The 21,121-nt window shown below is 41.0% G+C and overlaps 1 protein-coding gene across 1 annotated transcript in view; it reads right to left on the bottom strand.

The window, feature by feature from the left end:
* The window catches only part of ldlrad3 (low density lipoprotein receptor class A domain containing 3), a gene marked incomplete at both ends in the record, with an annotated part of 71,862 nt that extends 53,598 nt beyond the window's left edge, over positions 1–18,264 (bottom strand). Inside the window, one exon of the mRNA XM_079223677.1 lies at positions 18,213–18,264. Within this exon, the coding sequence (XP_079079803.1) occupies positions 18,213–18,264 (52 nt within the window). The remainder of the gene's footprint in view (positions 1–18,212) is intronic.
* Positions 18,265–21,121: the final 2,857 nt, after the last annotated feature.

A 21,121-nucleotide genomic window follows, 5' to 3' on the forward strand; every position in this document is an offset into this window, starting at 1 on the left:
GCTGCATCATCTGCTATGTCGTTACTGTAGTGGCCACGACAATGCTAAATGAGCAACTGAGCCAAAGACTCATAGTTTTAAATCTTGAACTTAATTCTGAAATGAAGATACAGCTCTTAAAATAGGCTAAATTTCACAAGCACAAATGCAAGCCATGCACACTCATCAGTCAATAACCAAATCCTCGTGAAATCCACAACAGAGTGTAAATATACAATGAGGAAAATACAACACAGCAGCAGATTATGGATGCAATTAGGCTTTAAAAAAAGAGCAAAAGTCATTAAACAGATCTCAAGCCCTAGATAATAACATTTGAGAACTCATATTAATAAGATGTGAAGCATCCTTATGAAAACCTCCTCATTAAACAAGAAATCTGAGATATATTTGATCAGTAATTTCTCCCTAAACATACACACATGATGGCGTGCAGTGGGATAATGATTTCGGTGCACATACACCATAGTTCCACTGTCAGAGCAGACATTTGACTGGGATCCTCTGTTTGAGTAATTCAGTAAACTAGATGAGTGACCACCGTAATCTAAAGAGGCAACCAGTATTGTGCGGTGGATATCATGGCGAAGGCCAAAAACAATTGAATACATTTGCATCACTTTTTGTGTGCGGCATCTCTGTTACTGGGTTGCAGACAATCCATCCCTTTAACTCTAATTTTTCTCCAAAATGCAGTAGTGGTGTAAACGTAGCTAATCCTGGGTAATTTCAAGATACATTTGGGATTAACACAATGGTTTTCTCCAATTTGATGCATATATCAAATTAATAATCCACTGAAATGGAATCTACCATAAAGCCACCTTTATTTACAATAGGGCCCGTATCATTTTTGGATAAATGCTTTGATTTGTCAAGAATGCACAATGCCACCATTCTGTGCACGTCGACGTCGTGGTGTGACTGGTACACGCGATATGTAGGCCATATCTTTTACTGCAGCATCGAAAGTGTAGCACACTCCAAAAATAAGACTTCCCCACAAGAGGAAAATAGACAAGGGGTTGATGTGAGTCAGACTTCCTGCAGAGCCTCTGTTGTTCCCAGAGTAGAGGATTGTGAATTTCAGAGGCCAGGCAGCTGACATCTTGCCTGCTCCATATACTTCTGATATACTTCTGACATCAACATGACTCCGTGAACCGAGCACTAATCACAACTTCATCCTTGAAGCATTTTTAGTTTAATTTTCACATTTATTTCCCACGAACAATCATCCATTCTACATTTCATTGACCCGTGTGGTGGATACAGCTGCTGTAGGAACACAGCAGCACTGGCGGCACTACTTTACAACAATGCGACCAACACGAGTAATCCAGACAGGCTTTAAACAAATCCCAGATTTACCCAGTTGTATGAAGCACACATTTGGAGGTGTAAACAAAAAAGCACATACACGCACTACTTTGTAAAACAACGCTAGGTGCAGTGGGTCAAGTAAAACTTGTGACTAAATCTCCAAAACACAAAGAACATTTACAGCAGTCTATTTGCATAACAACTCTAACTTTCACTTTAATTTTCACTTCTAAATTAAGTGTATTATATAATATCGTTGAACTGTTGACTTGATGAAAACCCGACCACATCATCTTCTCTGCTGAACTTGATTTATTAGCAGTGACACACAGTTTGTTATGTAAACAGATATCTTGATGTCTCATCTGGTCGTCATCACTTGTGGTAATTAAGGAAGTAAAGAGAAGTCAGTCAGTCAGACAGACTGGCAGCTGAAGACAAAGATGCAACGTTTAATATGGTGGTTGATATGATTTAGTAATATAACTGCTCCCAATCATGTATACAGCACCTGTGGGTGCTTAAGTTGTAGAGCGTTTCTCTACTGATCAGGATCAGGAGCTTGTTTATATAGTATGGCTGGGCAATATATCGATATTGTATTGATATTGTGATCCTGTCATGTGGCATAAATGTAGTCTTTTCAGGGTTTTAAAGGCTGCATTACAGTCCAGGTATGTTATTTCCTGAACTTACCAGACTGTTCTAGCTGTAGACTAGTATTTGCCTTTACCCACTTAGTCATTATATCGACATTACTGATGATTATTTATCAAAAATCTGTGACAATTTTGTGCATCAATGATCAACCCTACAATTGTCGCACAATATAAATATATAATTTAAATAAATATATATATATATATATATTTATATTTATATTTATATATATATATATATTTATATATATTTATATATATATATATATATATATATATATATATATATATATATATATATATATATATATATATATATATATATATATATATATATATAAAAATGCAATTCTCTCTCCCGCTCTCCCTCCCTCTCCGGCATTACATTAAGCAACACACTCCTCGTCTGTTTTTGACAACCAGAAGACATTATATTTCTATTGGTAAACCATGCATATGAATATCACCAAAGAGAGATATAGACAGAGCGGAGGAGGCATGCTGAGCAAGAAAGTTAAACAGTAGCAGCGTGGTAGCTGCTGAAGAGATACAAAAATAGATACTGCCTATTTATCCTCTTCCGTCACTTAAGTCAGCAGTGTAGGAATATTATATATTTCCCCATTGCACATAACACTTAAATATTCATACCACAAAACAGCACTGTGCTTTATGAGCCACGCACACATTTGCCTGTGCAACTAATGACATGAAAATGTCAGTACACATATGCCAATATCCTGAGGAAACAGACTTTAATAAAAAGAGCGACTTTCTAACCCACCCACCTGTCTGGCTGAATGTAATGCAATCACAGACCTCATGCAACACACCTGCTTAAAATTAAAAGTTAGACATGAAGCACCACTGCGCCTACAAGCATCTCCATATTTGCATAAGTGCAAAGAAGTTGATGTACTTGTAATCCTATACAGTAGTGTATTGAACAAAATATGTTGTATTAAAATGACTTCGGGGGGGATCCTAACCTAGTAGATAGGTAGGTCCCTTCTCTGTGTTAAATCCAAGTTCGACTGTAAAAAGAAAAAAAACAAGACTTGAGCTGACTTGAGAAAAGGAATTACAGTCCAAGGACATCCCAAAAACCAGCCACTGTCAAACTAGATCTAAAAAAGTCTTTGGCACCAACCTCACAAGGAGAGAGTGGTTAATTCTCAACAGGCCAAAGCACTGGTCAGTTCTCACAGGTGGGGCATAAACCCAATCCCCCAGGGTGCATCTGGAGAGTAACAAACAAAGGACCACAAGCTTGTCCTCTCAGCTGAAGCAGGATTAGACACCATCCATGTGGCACGATAACAAGGCAATTGTTTGTCTTTGGGACTTAGCTTTTGCTGTATAATGAAATAAGGACACTGGCTCTCAAGGCAGAAAGTCAGAGTAAATCCCTCAAGGAAGGAAGACACAATATAAGCCTAGTGATGTGCAAAACATTCTCTTCTACAGCATCTCACTATATTTTGTTTTTGTATTGTAATCAAAAGGAGGCAAAAAAAAGACCTGTGAAATGGTATCATTAACTCCCAACCAACTAGCGTGACGTTTTCCAATTTTTCCTTTCTATGCAAAATTAATGACACACATGTGCAGTAGTATACAGCAAGCACTGTGCTTACCAATACACACATATAGTGTACAGCCTTGACTGAAACAGCATGATAACTACAATGACAAAACTTTTAGCGACGCTTGGCAGCAGTCACATTCCTTTAATGGATTAAAAATTGCCTTTGGCTTTTCATTCCTCCTCATGTTGTGATTTTCTGAAAATAAGGATAATATGGCAACATCCCAATACAATCATTATCTCAGAAGTTTTTTTTTTTTTTCAGCATTGGATCTACTCTCTCTGACTGACCTATTATAGCTTATGGCATTATCTCAGACATTGAGGGATAACTGTGATTTTAGAGAACATTACTCAGAAAACAAACAGCCTTTATTTCTTTAAAATCCCCTTGTAAATAATCCACACACACACACACACACACACACACACACACACACACACACACACACACACGTTTGCCTGACTATGGTTCACTTGAAGTGCAGCATGAGGCTGTGTGAGCTTTGCAATAGTCCTCCAAACCAGCTGTGGTCTGTATTTTGAAAAACAAAGTATGTACAAGTAGTATATGAACTTCATGGTGTGATAATGTGGCTGTGTTTCCTTCTTATTTTAGCTACCATTTCATTTTTGCATACAGCAATGCAGTTCCCTAGCGAGACAGCGACCTCTTGCCCTGCCAGCATTAAGTGCCTTTCAGCATGTCCGAGGTTCGGAAGTAAACGCCTTGATAACAGTATAAATGAGGTATAAAATGTCTGTTTATTTCTGCTTCTGAGCAAAAGCAACGATTTCCCGCTAGGATGAGACCACCCAGCAACCAGCAGACATTTAGAAGGGAGGGGCACAGACAAGCCCTCTGGAAAGCCTCAGCCTTGTTTAAGAGGCTGCATTATTGATAGTGCATCTGTGGGCTGAAATAGTACCAGAGCTAGAGACAGAGACAGAGACAGATATATATATATATATATATATATATATATATATATATATATATATATATAATATATATATAATATATATATATATATATATATATATATATATATATATATATATATATATATATATATATATATATATATATATATATATAAAACGAGAGAGAGAGAGAGAGAGAGAGAGAGAGAGAGTACACGTTTGAAGAGACAGAAACCGTGATTTTAAACCAACACAAACGTAATTTATAGACGTGCATATTCCACAGACACTAGACACAATAGAAACACATTATTTATAATGCAAAGTTAATGAGTAGGACATACAAATTGCCTTTCAAGTCATTTCTATCCAACCTGGAAATATTATTACTACTACTGCTAATAATAATAATGTTATTACTATTCTTACTAAGCAAAAATGTACACATGATTTGACAAATGTCAATATCAACTACATTTGTATTTTTATTAAACTAAAAACGTATTCAAAATTTGTTTTCCACTAAAAATGGATTTAAAAAAATCCCAACAAAGCATTCATGCATACAATCAGGGTTAAAGGTTGTTGCAAAGCGAAATGTAAACTCATGCAGGGTAACGAGAAGTGGAGAAAATAATGCAGTTCAGAAAGTAGTGGCTCTATGTTATTAATATAATATACTTTTTTCAGAGGCCTGTTCAAGTTATTTCTATGTTTTTACGTATGGATACATAAAGGTTAATGGAAACCAAAATGCTTACTTTGTAAAACAAACAAGCTCTTTGTCAACATGAGCACAACACTGATTGCTTCATTGGCCTCTGTCTTGCTATTATGCATTCATTAGCAGCCTCTCCTCTATGAATTAGACCTTGCAATGACTGCCTTATAGGCGGCCGTTGGATTTTTGGAGCAGTGACTGGCCAAATTAGCCTGGTTTGGCTAAACAAGGCCCTATTAATCACACACTGGTCTCTCATTAATCTGTTTTCACAGCTCACACTGAGCCTATAATCCCATAGCGTTGGTTTATTTGAACTATTTATGAGTTTGATCTGTGGTTGAATTAAAATGGCAATTAGAACATAAATGCATTACAATGGAAGCTCAATATAGAGGTCATACAATCCAGTGTGGTTATGTTGTGGTGCAAGAAACAGCATTCTCCCACATAGGCGGTATATTGCATTTGAGAAAAGTTGTTTTGTTGCAGTTTTGTTTTAACCTCTTGGACTGGGTTGCAGAGAAGCAATTGTCCATCTAATCCTCTAAGAGATGACAGTGGCATTTTTTCAACAGCATCCCAGCCGATTAACATCACCTTGGGATTACCTTCACAGCGAGGAGGAGCTGATGGAGATAGAGGGGAGGAAGGATGAGGAGGAGAACGATGACAAAAATGAGATTTGCAGGCAAGCTGCTTACCACTCAGACAAAAAAACTGTCTTGTCTGACACACAGACAAACAAAAATAGACATAACAATGCACACAAAGTACAACAACCGAGATGTACCGTTGCCCACAAGGACAGTCAGACAAATATCTTCTTTTGGGCTTGAGTTCCTCATCAATCCCGAGGAGGAAGCTTTTCTTGTCAAACAAACACATCTATTCCATTAATTCATATTCCCCACATTGGCCCATCAGCAGCACAAAACCAAATGTCAACACTCCTCTGCGTCTCTTTCATCATAAAGTCGACTGCCGCAGAACACAACGGTAAACAGCACACACTCATCGGCCTCCACCATGCGAGACCCCTTACCGAGCAAACTGCCATTTCCGCAGAGCCAGCCAGATAGTGAGAAATGATGCAGACAGCGGCACAGAGGGAGGCTGCCGGTGCTGACCTTATGTTACACCCATGAGACTCGTATTTGCTTCTAGTCATACTGAGCTCTAAATATGTCAGGAAGAAAACATCTTCAATCTAGTTCTTAAAAGGGCATTAACTGACTTTATAGATGCCAAATGATCCAGAAAATTAGATGCATTAACTCAAAAGTCATAGGTATATGGGATGAGAGTACATTTAGTTTCATAGAAACAATGCTAAAAGGATTGACATTTAACTATGAATTCTTCTTAGCACACACAGGCGCATTATGCAGCGTGGAGAAGATGTACTGTAGCAGAGGGTATGATGAGAGGAGGGAGAAGGAGGAGGAAGATAAATTACACCCTTTTACTTAAAAAGTGTCAAGGGGTGTGGGGGAGAGGGAGAGAGAGAGAGAGAGAGAGAGAGAGAGAGAGAGAATGATGGAAGCGGGGAGTGCTCAACAAGAAAGGCACATACTGCCTTTGTCTATCTTCTCGTCTGTGTATTAGCAAGTAATGAGCTCCTAATTGTGTAGCCAGGTCATGGAGTCACTGCAGGGGTTGAAAAGCAGTGTGAATGAACTATATCTGGCAAAGAGAGCATTAGAGGAACAGAAAGTGAGAGCACAAAGTGTGCGGGAGACGACATGAAGGGATGTGAGATAAAGACTCTACATTAAGGAATAGGAGTAAAGGGGAAATGACAAGAGCATTACGGGGCAAATGTTTATTTCAACAGAATGCAGATGAGGGAAAAGAGAGCCAGTGGTCATTGTCTCTTTCTCTATATCTTGCCTCCTCTCTCTCTTTTTCTCCATATAATAAAATATCTACTCAACTGAATAGTAATGAGTCAAAATGGTAATAAGTGAAATGGAGGGTTTTAGTTTAAAAGGTAACAGGTGTGTGTGAATAGTTCTCACCGCGGCAGATGATATTGTAACTAAAAGGTCATTCCAATACGATTTCAGTCTATGCGCTGTCTTTGAAAGGCTAACTTGGACATAGAAGCAACGTGACAGGAAATGACATGGACGGTGAGGAGAAAGGTCCCGAGAGTACTTGGTGACCAATTTCTTTTTCCAACTGGCAATTACAGTCAGGGCAACGAGTTCACAGCATGGCAACGTCTCATTTCCTCCTACTCTGATGAGCTATTCTCTCTCCGGTGTGCGAAAGAAAGTGGAGGCTTGGGAGATGTCCATTTGCAGTATTTTGTTCATCTAAATCCATGTCAACGTGATGACGGTTTCGACACACACACACACACACACACACACACACACACACACACACACACACACACACACACACTTAATTCATCTTTGCTGGTGAGCCTGCTTCATCTGATTTCCCTTCCCTTCCGAGAGATCAGCTGCATTACTTAGACCCTTAATTATGTTACACTCACTCACACACAGAGCCCTAGACCTCTATGTTGTCATGGTAATGGCTAAAACGTACTCTCACACTGCGTTGAGAAAAAGTCTCAGATGCCCTTCGGGTTATGAACGGCAACCATTTCCATCTCACTGCGTAACAGATCTGTGCTCCTGCTGCGCACATCACATGCAGACTCACGCTCAGAGCCACAGCACCTTGAAACCTCTGTAGCTTCCGCTGGGTCATTGTCCCCGTCTGCTCTGACATCTTTCACTCGCTGTTGTCTGTGGTGGCCTTTGCTCCACTTCTAAGCCGAAGAAAACGCAAACAGCAGCGCTTTAGCGGCTTGTTGACCGGGAGACTGAACGCGCATCATTCGGCATCAGCGATTAGCGCCACGCGGCCCATTTCTCTTCACTGCAGCCACACCAGTGCTATCTGTGGTAATGGTGGTGGCTGTGGGTGGGGCTGAAGGTGGATAGTCTGACAGAGACACACTGCTCAAAGGACTCTGCACGGCATCAGTAAATACACCAAACCAAATGGAAACGAATGGCCTCCCCCTGAAAGTGGCTCCCACTCTTTGGCTTGGTTTTAGAAGTATGTTTTCCCTTTTCTATTTCCCCGTAGGGTTTATTTGCTTTCATGTGAGTTTAATTGGGTTTGTTTTAAGACTCGCTAGTGCTGATCTGAGCTAACCTGCAAGAGGGTCAGTTACATATGTGGTAACACTTATGTATATGCTTCCATATGTGACTGAATTACCTGGATGAGTGTACCTTCCTTCATAGATAGATAGATAGATAGATAGATAGAACAGTGGGTAGCAAACAACAAAAGCGGTGCAAGGGCTATTCATGTTGATTAATTAATTTACAGAAGATCTGGCCAGAGGTGACTTATTGTAAAGCCTTATTGCCGTGGGCAGGAATGTTGTCCTGTAACGGTCCTTGTGACAGCGGAGCAGGATGAGTCTTTTGGAGAAAGTGCTCCTCTGTCCCTGCAGTAGGTGGTGGAGAGGGTGGTCCGGGTTGTCCAATATGGACAATAATCCTCCACCAACTGTCACACTTTTGAGTATCACCAGTTATGCCAGTTATGCGAGTGTTTACATGTCTTGTCTATATGTGTGTGTGTGCTTGTGCTGTGAAGGATATGTGGCTGGCTGCAGAGGTCAGTCAAGGAGGAATCTATCATAATCCATCATAATCAGCTGATGTGTTGTTCCTTCAGGACAGACGAGCTCCTGACCCATGGCGGGACACGGTGGAGATGAGATTCACATGAGGGTGAAATGTGATGTTTACCAGCTTGGCTGCTTTCTGTATAAGACATTTTCAACTACATCAGGGGCTGCGTAGACATCGTGTGCAGGTCAGCGCATCTACAGCATGCAGTTATTGAGGAACCTTTTATTTAAAAAAAAATCAGTCGCACGTTTACCGTTTTGGAAATGTCACTTGGGAGATTTAGCAGCATTTATATATATATATATATATATATATATATATATATATATATATATATATATATATATATATATATATATATATATATATTCTGTATATACATATTCTGTATATACATACACAGACCAGTTTTGATCCACGGCATAGTAGAGTCAGGACATCGAAAGCCTATGAAAGTCATTAGACAAGTCTCCAGAGTGCACTAACTTTTGAAGTACATTAATACAAAGATCCATCAGAGTCTTTGAAAATCCCACCAATCCTTCATTAAGTATCTGGAGTCATTAGGCACAGGAAGGCCGGGCTGACATATCGTCCAGGGCATAAAAGAAATTAGTCAAATCTCAGTCCTCCAGCTTCTCATTAGAAAAGGCTGCACAGAGACGGACTCAATTACCATCTCTGACACAGTAGACCCGGGCCAGACTAATGGCTTTGGCCCTATAATGACCAAAGCCAGGCCTTAACTTCCTGCCCTCCCAAACAAACCCACCTTCACTTTCATTTGTCCTCCCTTACCTCTCTTCTGCTCTCCCCGGTTGAAAATATCAGAGGGTAAAAATGGGTTTCTGCTTCTCATTCCTGGAGGAGCAGGAGCCCCCTTTTGTCGTTGGAATTCATTGAACAAGTGAAAAGAATTCACTTTGTAGCCTAGAGCTTCTGCCAAGCCATAGTTGACAGGGAAGCAGAATTAAGGCAATTAACATGGGTTTTGCATTTGATTTTGGCTGGCGACACTGCCTCTGTAAACAGCAGGCGGGACCAGGTGATTAGTTCTTCCTGTGAAGATAAGCCTCCCCTGGGTCCTGTCCAAGAGAGGATTACCATATATATATATATATATATATATATATATATATATATATATATATATATATATATATATATATATATTGTGCATTCAAAGCACCTTATTCAAACACAAACACACACATATGCACCGACTCTACTAGAGAAGAAAGAGAAAATGCATGGGTGCACACTTGAAGCAAGGCACTGAAACCTCTAGGGGTGAAGCCATGTTTGTGACATGACAGAGGTGGAGTCATGTCTTCTCAAGACATTAACTTCCTGCTTCTGCATCACTTCACCTCTCCTCCTTAAAACAGTCTTCAAATTACCCCTGCCTGCCTTGACCCTTTTATCATCCATTTAACACAGAGACTAATTCTTTGGATTCAGCTCCATTAAATGAGTGTCTTTTCAGGTATGTAATAATGGAAAATTCAATATCAATATCAAGGGGTCCTGGGTCAAAGCTCTGAAATGAATTGTGACAAATAGGCAATTATTTCAAGTCAGCCGAATTGAGATTGATTTTATTTGTTCATTTATGCACTCGCCTGGAGGAGAAGCCTCAAGTGCATGGTAGCTTGTACATCACCAGGTTGGCATTTCACCTGAGAGGTTGCTAAATCAGACATGTGTCCATGTGAGCGAGCACGCAATATTAGGTGAAGTGAAATGCCTGGTGCGAAGAGAAGGGCAGGTCACATCAGTCCCTTGCACTTCTCTGTGGATAGGGCTGGATATCAGCGTAACTGAGGGTTTATGGGTCTGCTAGTATCACTCCGACATGCCTGGCCAAATATGTTTGCTTTGAGAAAATGATTACTGGAATATAAAACACATCATGGCATGCAAAAATCTCCATTGGCACAACTATGGCATGCAATCTTTCAAATTACTATCAATAACACACACAGCAATATTACATTCAGAGGGGGAAAGAAAATTCAGTGCACTCTGCGGCACCTCAATTTTAAATGGAGTTTCACTTCAGCAAATGGCTCGTTTCATGAGCCGGCATTTCTGACATGTGAGCCTCGGACTTGGAGTTTACCCCGAATCCTTGTGTTGTGTAATAGAAGGAGAAAAGGAGTTCCACAAAAGGTCCCTGTGATCCTAAAGATTAATCTAATCCTGAAGATGAATGCATTAGCAGCAACGTTGTGCTTCTAAAACAGATTTTACCTACAATGCCATTAAGACAATTTGCATATTCATCACACAGGACACTGAACGCTTACATAATCACGCTTCGCACGCAAGAGAGAGAGAAACAAGGAAAGAAAAATGCCTGTGTGATTGCAATCAAAAACTGTGTCTAGTCAAAATAACCATTTTACTTATGATTAGATGTTTGGAAAATTGCATCTAATTACAGCATCAAAAGCTGGTGGCTGGAGTTGGGCTACTCACTGGAAGGATGAAACTGCCAGAACTGTATCACAATTACAAAACAATTATGCATGAAGCTAAAGGTATGTCCGCACCAAAGTTTACTGCTGTATAATCATCACCACAGGCATTTGGCAGCTGATACGTACCATTTTCCTACGCAGATGATAAAAAAGAGAAAGTTGTCTACATAACTAGAAAATTAATAATTACTAGAAAAATCACATAAAATATTTGACACAAAATAATTGTATTTTATTTCGGCCCCATTTTGCTGTCCAGCCATACCTTCAGACTGTGGCTGATACTGTGGCTGATACCGACTGGAAACAGCCAAACAGTGAGAGATAATTTATTTTCCCTGACTTTACCTAATGACAAAAGGAGCAATTCTTCGAGTTGAGTAAAACAAATTGAGCCTATTTTCAGCGCCATAGTCATCTCAGTGTCTCAAATCAAATCAAAGTCATATGACGAACCAAGTATATAAAAACATACTATATACTTTCACCCGGGTCGAAAAGACCCACAGAGGATAGGTGGCCCTAATGTGATCTGTGTTTCTCTGTGGGTGCCTGTTGACCTTTAAGGAGGTGTTTGTTTAGTTGGTTTGACAGCAGGATGCTAGAATGCCAGTCCAAAATAGCCTGTCATTGTCCACACTGGCTGCCACGCTGGCTGTGAGACAGAGTACAGCAAATGACGGCTGATCACGAGAGACAGCAGGGGAGCCAGCTGTCAGCCTGCCAGTGTCCGCTCCCTGTCTGACAGCAGCTAAAGCAACACAGGGGACTCATGCAGCGGGTCAGTCTCCTCTCAGAGGGGACACCGGCGTAGATGAAGATTAAAGTGGGGAATCCAAGGTGACAGGATAAAAATTTGCAAATGTGCTTTGTAAGCTCCAAACACAATGATGCACAACTATAACCGTGTCCCCATGCAAAGTTCAGATCCTCCAAAGTCTGCATTCCATGGCTGAATACATCACCATACAGTATATCAACAACTTCAGGGTCAAGCATTTGCAGAGGCTCAAAACTTCAACTCAAGAGGCATCCGGCCCCCTGATGACCGCTCGTACTCTGCAAGACTTTTCCTTTCAAAAGTTCAACATCAATTATGTAAAATCAAAATAATTACAGTCTACAGTACTGTGAGAGCCTTGCACAATGACCTGCAAACGGACCTGGGATAGGTTTCTTCCAGCTATAAAACAGAACAACATGAAGACAAGTAAGTGTTAAATTGCTTCAATATTGTATTGGCAGAATCTGGGTACATCCAAAAGCTTAACTGCTCTCAAAGTACCCAAATAAAAGCTTCCACTGTGATAGAATACAAATGTTAGGAGCAGAACATCCTCTGCAGTTGTCAGGACTTGTGATTTTAACCAACAAACTAAACAGCAACAAGAAACAGAATGGGTGTGGTAGGTAACAATCTCGTTTATCCTGGACTGTCTTTCTGTGGATTCAGCTCCAGAGTTGGGACACATCGCGTACGCTTGTGAAGTAGCCTATTTAAAGTATTTGCGAGTATTTAAAGTTTGTTATTGTTATTTAGTTTGCATTGAAACAAGATGTTGGTGTTGCACAATACATAGTGAGGACATACACAAGGAGGACAAACCCAACGTGGCCAGACTGTCAGGCTGCTGATACATCCCACAAACCGCCACTCGATAAATCATGCAGTTTGCTGCTCGCTCCAATGGTTGCTGAAGGATCAGATCAGAGCAGCCTGCATCTAACACTATCTTATTTCATCAGTAAAATTTCTTGATTCCGATAAAATATACAAACAATGTCAGATGTGATTGGTTGCCGCGTTGCAATTATTCATCTCTTTCAGTCACAGTTCATTTACATTAACTTTTCCTTCCACTCTGCCCAAATGGGATGCTGCAGCTTCACTATCTTGGCATGTACAGTGAGTGAGTGTCAATTATTCTGAACTGTAAAACAATGGGATCAGTTAAGGAGGGAGAAGCTGTTTGAATTGATAAGAGGGACAGAGGGGTGGGATTTACGGAAAAAAAGAATGGAGTTTTTAAAGTTCCATCTCTTCTCCAGTAAAGTAAGTTTACAATGTTTCTGCCTTACAGTCCACTGTAAAACTTGACAGTGATGGTAAATCTCCTGTCCTCTCTCAGGCGCTATGCCTCTCATACAGTGGGTATGGGTATGTGCACAACATGTGTTGTAAACATACACTCAGAGACTGCAGCAATCTTAAAAATGCTTACAAAAAAACATTCTCTGCTTGGGCTTCACCAGAAAACAAACTTGTCAGCACATCTTAAGTTACCCTTGCCTTTAGCTATGGCACTGTAGACCGTTAAAATCAATGTCTTGCACAAACTGTCCTCAGTTCCCTCCACTGGGAATAACTACAGATAGCATACGGACTGAGCAAACACTATATTTGGTGAATAAAGGAGAGGACCATTTATTCACGTGGACAAAATGCCAAAACCTAATGGCTAGTATTCTCAAAACAACTCTCTTCAGTAAATAAGCAGATTCTTCCAAGACTAAGTTTGATCTTGGCATCAAGGAACGTGGTGGATCAATATCAGGCAACCATCAGGGATTAACAAGGCTTGTGCATCACTGCATGGCAAATTAGTTCAAATCAATCTAAAATCAATATGTAATGAGCTGTTTACAAACTTTTTCCAGTAAATTTGACTCCTCTCTGTTTCTCTCAGTCTCATTCGATCCATATATCGCAGGGTTCATGAAACATTTAGCTTCATGATTTATAGATCACAGATGCTCAAAGAGAATGAAGACAGAACCGACATCCCACGCAGAGAAAAACACAATATGACTTACACCTGGTGGTGAAAGACCCTACACTGTGCGTAATGTGTTGTCACATTTGACTGATAACTAATGTATGCTCACAGTATAGGGTTGGTAATTCATTCTGCCCGAATTAAATGATTGGACGGGAGTTTTACAGTCCCGTGACAGCCACAGTTTCAGGGGGGGGTTTTCTTTATTTTTGTCAGAGCATTTGTTTTATTGATTGCTGTCGGGATGCAAAGAGAATTTCAACAAATATAACAAAAAAAGTTTGAAGAACATTACCAACCTTTGCTTTAACGCCGCTCTGTTATCATAGTCTGAAACTTGACTCCAGTCATGTGCCTTTGTTTAACAGCTATGGGAAACAAAGCCACGCTGGCCCTCTAATCCCTGGCCTTCTCTGTACGACTGTGGCTGGAAGCACAATCAACCATGTCAGCCAGCGCAAACACACAACATCTCTTTCTCTCTTTCCTGTTCCAAAGACACGCAAAGATAAGCACAGACACAGAGAACTGGCCCGCCGCTGGGAAGCCACAGTGCAGAAATACAAAGAATAATAAGCAGAAGACAATGTGATTCTGTCTCCCCGTTCAAATGGGGAAATGACCCGAATATTCTGTCTTTGGTTCTGAATGAAAAAATCCAACCACCTGGCCGGTGTGTGTGGCCTGGTAACACAGAGCAGGCAACAGAGCGCACATTTGTGTTGATTGAGGAGATACTTAAGTGGCTGTGTCAGTTGGCTAACTGAGCCATATTAGTGTCAGGACAGTGTGTATGGTCTCCTTACCTACAAGACTCTGGGAAAGCAAAGGAACGCAGAGAGTAGCTTTGATAGTCATATTGCAGATTGTACTGTACAGTTGTGGTGGGCGAGCGGGTGAACTAAAGCCCTGAGCTGTTCCGCTTGGAGAGCAGAACAGCAACATGTAAAGCATCACGGTTTCTTCCAGAATTCCTCACAGAGGCAAGCCACTGGCTTTCAGAGCTCAGTGAGGTTACGTATTCAAGATAAAGGGTAGAAAATACATGTCAAGAGGATGCTAATCCAAATGCACAAGAAATGTTAAAGCTTTAGACGCATGAAAACAAGCTTAAACGCAGATTTTATTGGGGAATATATCAAAGGGAAGTGGTCCCATTAACACGATTTATTTGAACGTTTGTGTAATATTTGTGTTTGTGTAACAATCAATGCTTATTGAACTGTGGGATTGCAGCAAGTAAGTATTTAAATATATATGTTTAAGAGTTATAAAAATCTGTCCAAGTACAGTATAAACATACATGTGTAAAATGTACCTCTATATTAAAGGATATTTGACCAGGGCAGCCCTCTGTGTTAGAACAATGTACATTCATAAGGTTGGCATATACAACTAATGCAAAGCTAATTCATCTTTCTGGCATTGTACCTCAATTCATATCAATATTCCCCCTGGTGCATGGCCTGGCAGACCAGCTCAACATCTTAAATGTAATTTCAGGCTGCACAGCCCAATACCATAAATGTGCCTCGTTTGTAACTGCATTGCAACATTCCATCATCAGTGGGTTGTGTGGCTAAATCCCATAATACATAATAGCCCTGATTTATGACTAGCAGCTTTGAGTGCAAGGCTGCGAAGTGCAAAACAACGTCTGGAAGCATCCTCTGAAAGGGAGTTGGCCCACAAAAAGAAGTCTTTGCTATATTCAATATCTCATTATTACCATGGGACAGCTGCTGTACGTACAATGGAACACAGGATTTGAGCACTTTTTATCAGTTTTGAGCCAAAACACATGAAAGAACTACAATAACCATTTCATCAACCAAAAGCAGTGACACTTGATAAAATTCAAATGTTGAAACTTTCTCCGGCTGTGCGTCTAACCCAGATATTTCTGGCAAATTTCCAAAATGTATTACAGACTGTGAATGTCTTTTTAGCCTTGAAATTGGCTTGGGCTAGCTGATACATGATTTTGTATACTGTATGGCTCATTAAGTATGTAAAGTAGTAGCTACACAATAATATCTACATAATGTTGAGTATTAAAGCCATAGTCATCGGTAGACTGAACCCGATTGATCTGCAAGACTCACATATTCCATCAGAGGGTTTCATAATCCAAATTGTGAATTGCAGAAATTGTGGACGCTGTTGTGGAAATGTATGAAATTAATGATTCTGTTGTTGAGTGTTAATGTGAGTTCATTGCTTACAGCATGTATAGCAATGTATATGTTGTGAGTACCTAGGTTCCACATGACACTGTGAAGGGAATGAACTGCACTCACATCTGCAACATATCAATATATATGTAGCTAGAATATTAAACAATAGCAATGTCCTATTAAAGGACAAAAGTGGCTGGTATTAGCAATGATATATAACTTAGCATACTGGTCTGGGCACCAATGCAGCACACGAACACACAAACACAGAGTGTCCAGTTGACAGCATTGTTTAACCTGGTCAGGCTAAGAGCTAATAAGAAGCACATAGCTAATAAAAGGATGAAGCACAATTTGTTTATTCAAAGCTGACAACACATACGCAATATTGAAGAAACTACTGCAGGTAAATGTCTGACATCACTCATGTGTACATGCTCAAAAGAGCAAACGGGGGCGGGGTTTGGCAGCAAACACTAAATCTCAGTTCCACACCTAATATAATATTTACACTTCACTTGCACTAACAAAAACATATATTCATGTGCACACGCACTCCATGAACAGGTGTCACTGATAACCTACAATGGCTCTCTGTCTATTAAAGTCTCCCAGTGAGCCAGCATCCACAATATCAGAACCCTGAAAACCAATACAACTAAATGGAAATCACCAGCCATCATTACTTGTATTGCATACTCCTGTGCCTTTCCTACGGTGCCATGTCAAAACATCTCCCAGAAAGGACCTGGGTGGTACTTGCAGCATCTTAGAGCTGTTTTAGCTATGCACATTCAATGCACCTGCAATAACAGTTTGGCTCATTAGTATGCGCTCACTATACTGTAGATGTGATTAAAAAATGTGATTAAAAAAAGTGCAATCTATTTTTACACCTTAGAAAAGGTCACATCAGAAAAAATAAAAAAGTACCTTGAACATGTTGCCTTAAAGCGTCATATATAATTGGTGAACAAGCCCTAAACGTGCAGATGGGTGACATGTACTAAGATTTACTGTATTGAACATCTAAAATAAATTGGTTTCCTTATATCAGAACTTGCATCATATAGTAGTTCACACATGTGGAGTCCTTTTTATATGCACGTGCAGATGATTATTCTAAGGGGAAAATATTTTAAAAAGCATAATTTCCCCAATGATCTCACCTAATTTGAGGCTGCTTACCTCTGAATCACTGATTGTCACGCACGTGTTTCGCATCACCGTGATCATTCACTGTAGGCCATCGGTGAGAATGGACTTTTTTAGCCCACTGTAATGACCAGATGTGTGTCACTGATTGGGATACCAGCTCGAAACAACAGCCGCATAGTTAAAAAGAAGTCAAACGCAAACTGGCTGTCCTCTCCCGTACACGCGTCCTCCACCAGGGGCCCCAAGCGGCCATGGCGGCGCCGGAGAAACGGATTGACTTGTCAACACCGTCCTGTCAACAAGCTCTCCGTCATAACCCTAACCTGGAGGAGACTGTAACCCCGTCTCAGCGGGTGGATGTGGCGATGGAAAGGGGTTAAACTATTCTCGCTCAGGAGTGAAGGGGGACGTGCACGAAGCAATAGAGAGCGTGCATGCTGCTTCAAACCCAAATCTCCAGACACGAAACACCGTTCAGTCGATGGGAATGAAAAGTCGGATAACTTATTTTCATAGAAGTTGCTCCAGTAAAGTTTGCGCGTATGCCGCTCGTCGACGTAAAAAGCAATATCAACAACCTCCCAACAGTGCAGTTTTAGCCGGCCATACATAAATCACTAAAACATATTGTACATCCCCCCACCCCCCTCTCTCTCTAACCCACCCGTACACTGAAGATAGTGTCGTGACAACTACAGTAGTTTCCGTGTGCTTTTTAGAAAAAAACTTACCAACAGTTCTTGAGCCTGACCCCGAACCAAGCAGAAGGTACCAGATCCACATCCTACGGTCTCCTTTTCCCCCCCGGCCTGCCCTTGCTGTCCTGCCCCGCCGCGGGGCCGAAAACTGGGGGCAAAGGAGAAGAAGAAAAAAATCCCTGCTGCTACTGCCTGTCGGAGCCCTACTTCTCAAGTTTTCTTCTCTCTCTCTTTTTTTGTTTGTTTTTATCTTCCGGCAATACTAGTGGTGCATTTGGCGTGAGAGCGGCGGGTTCGCGTCGGGACATAAGTAGTCCGGTTTGGGGGAGTGGGAGGGCGCACGGGCTGGAGCTGGGAAGAGGGGCTCGGGGGTGGCGGAAGGCGGGCGGCGGGCTGGGGAGACGGTCCTCCGTGCGCTGGTGCTGAGAGAGGCGGAGTCGGAGGCAGAGAGCCGGAGAGCAGAGCTCGGCCAGTCCGGGACAGTGGTTCTCAAACTGCGGGCGAGGGACCGCTAACGGACCCCGCTGGCGGAAACCAGGAGTTGTTTGATTGCACCGTTATCTCACGTGCAGATATTCAGCAGAGACGGCACTCGCATATGATACATTGAAATGGGGACTGTTAGCAAGGAGAGAACATCCATCTACAAAATGAGGGCCAAATTGCTTACTGATATGATATGGGTGTAAATATATGAGCAGGCCTCTGCAAGGACCATTTACACACTCATTTTCTCCTGAATTTCTGATAAAACTTTGCATGGGGTTATTGTTTCTAAAAACTAAAACACAGGAAGCAAGAGTGAAAGATAACCACAAAGAGGCAGCCGATAACAGCATTAAGATAATGAATCATATTAATTAAAAATCCCATTTTGAGGATGACCTATAAAAACCACCCTGTTCAATCATTATTAAGTAATTAAACAACCATTGTATTATGTATCCAACAATAAGTAACCTGTAACCTTTGGAAAACACAGAAAATTATATAAAACGTAGTAGGCATTTTTTAAAGCACTGCCTGACTTGTAAATTGTCAGGCCATCTTTTTTTTGGCCCCACAACAGACATGATTTAGGAAGTGAATAGACATCCTGTTGACTTTATTGCATCCAGGCAGGAAACATTAAAAGTGCCCCCTTCCTTCTTTGTTTTTATGAATGGGAAGTAAATTCATAACTTCTTATATTCAATCTTGGCAACACGAGGATGGGGCGCAGCAGCGCGCTCATTTTCTTTTTAAATGTTCTGCGTCACCATTCATTCACCCCCCCCTTATGGTTTGTGTACGGGAAAATATATTCATATTATAGAAATATTTACAGTACACCTGAATGTGCCACACCAAACAAAGTGAGCAACTGGACCAATATTGCTGAGTTTTTTTCAATAGGAATGAAAATATTTTTAAACTTTAAAATACATAGATATGGATGCAACAGATGGCACAAGGGAAAACTATTTGGAGCATTCTTTTAACAGATGGTTTGCCTTGATGCAAGTTAAAAGAGGCAAAAATCAAAGCATGGAAGAGTGTTTGGTGGTGGCACAGAAAGAGAGCGATAGAAGCAAAGAAAGAGACATCCAATCTCTAGTTGTACTACAATGTCAGGACTAGTAACTTCCACACAGTAAGGAATTCAACATTTAACAACCCAGATGGAGCACTGTCCAGCCACTGAAACATACAAAAGAGCTTAAGGCAGAAAAGACAGAAGAACGTATCGTCACGCTTTATTTTGGTATTTTTATGCCAGTTGAATTGAATTAGAGAGCGACAGGGAGGGATGGGACGACAGGAGGCTTCACCTATCAAACCTCTCTCCTCTTTATCGCAGAACTGCAGCTGTGTGCAGACAGACAACCGTGCTTCAAACAAACCCCCCTTTTGATAGCATGCTAACCTGGAGGCCTAAGATTGGGATGAGTCCCAATATCAGACTCCTCCAGCTCACTTTATATTCATCCACACACTGCCTTATCAAGCTAAAGCCTTGTGCAGGCTCAAACTCTAGTGGAAGGTCTTGGCATGTCGCTCGACTGTTAAAACTTTGTGAAAGATTCCAGCTTGATAGCTGCTGCAAGGGCCTCTTGTCCTCACATCCCTCCATTGCTGCCTGCAGGGTCTTATGTATTTCATCTATTATGAGTCCCGATGTGAGACGGCTATGCATGTGCGCTGCGTAACCGCTCTTGAGCAGCCATAGTTGGCAGATATGAATATCGTAATGAGCTAACAAAAGCAGACACAAGCCTACTCAGCACAAATCCTGAATACAATCAACACTAATAAAACTAAATGCTTGCTGAGGAGGAAGATGATTTGTCAGTCAATGTTAAATGGATTTCATTTTTACTCCCCTGGAGTTATCATTAATGTTAATGCCGAGCTGTTTCACAAATTATAGAGCCTGATCCATGAACCACAACGGTATAATCTGTTTTTTTTGGGAGGGGGTGGGTGCTGCAAGCCAAAAGCAGAAATGGGCTCAACTATGTTCCTGATTGACGCAGTGTTTCAGTAATGCCCATCAATTGGTTTAGGCTATCTATAAACAGCTCAGACCTAATTAGCCGCTGGCCAACAAATGGACTCATTAGGGGACATTAAACTCTAATATGAAGGTTGTTATTGACTTAATCGCTGGAGAACCCAATTAGTGGCGAAATTTGGAAAATGACTCTGAGGTAGTGAGACAATCTGATTGGCGAAGAGGAAGGGAGCGTCGCAACCTGGGATGACTTTGCCTGTGGGTGAGTGGTGGCATTGAGAGAAAGATTCAGCCAGAGATCTAGCGGGAGGTAAGGAAACGTGTAACAGGAGCAGCACAAAGGGAGTCGGTGTGAGTGTGTGTTTGTGTGGGTGTGGAGAGAGAGAAAACAACACTTACAGACCAGTAGGGAAGCAGAATGAGGAAGGAAGCCGGCGGCAAGAAAAAG

Source organism: Taurulus bubalis (assembly GCF_910589615.1).
Source record: "Taurulus bubalis genome assembly, chromosome: 9".
NCBI lineage: Eukaryota > Metazoa > Chordata > Actinopteri > Perciformes > Cottidae > Taurulus > Taurulus bubalis.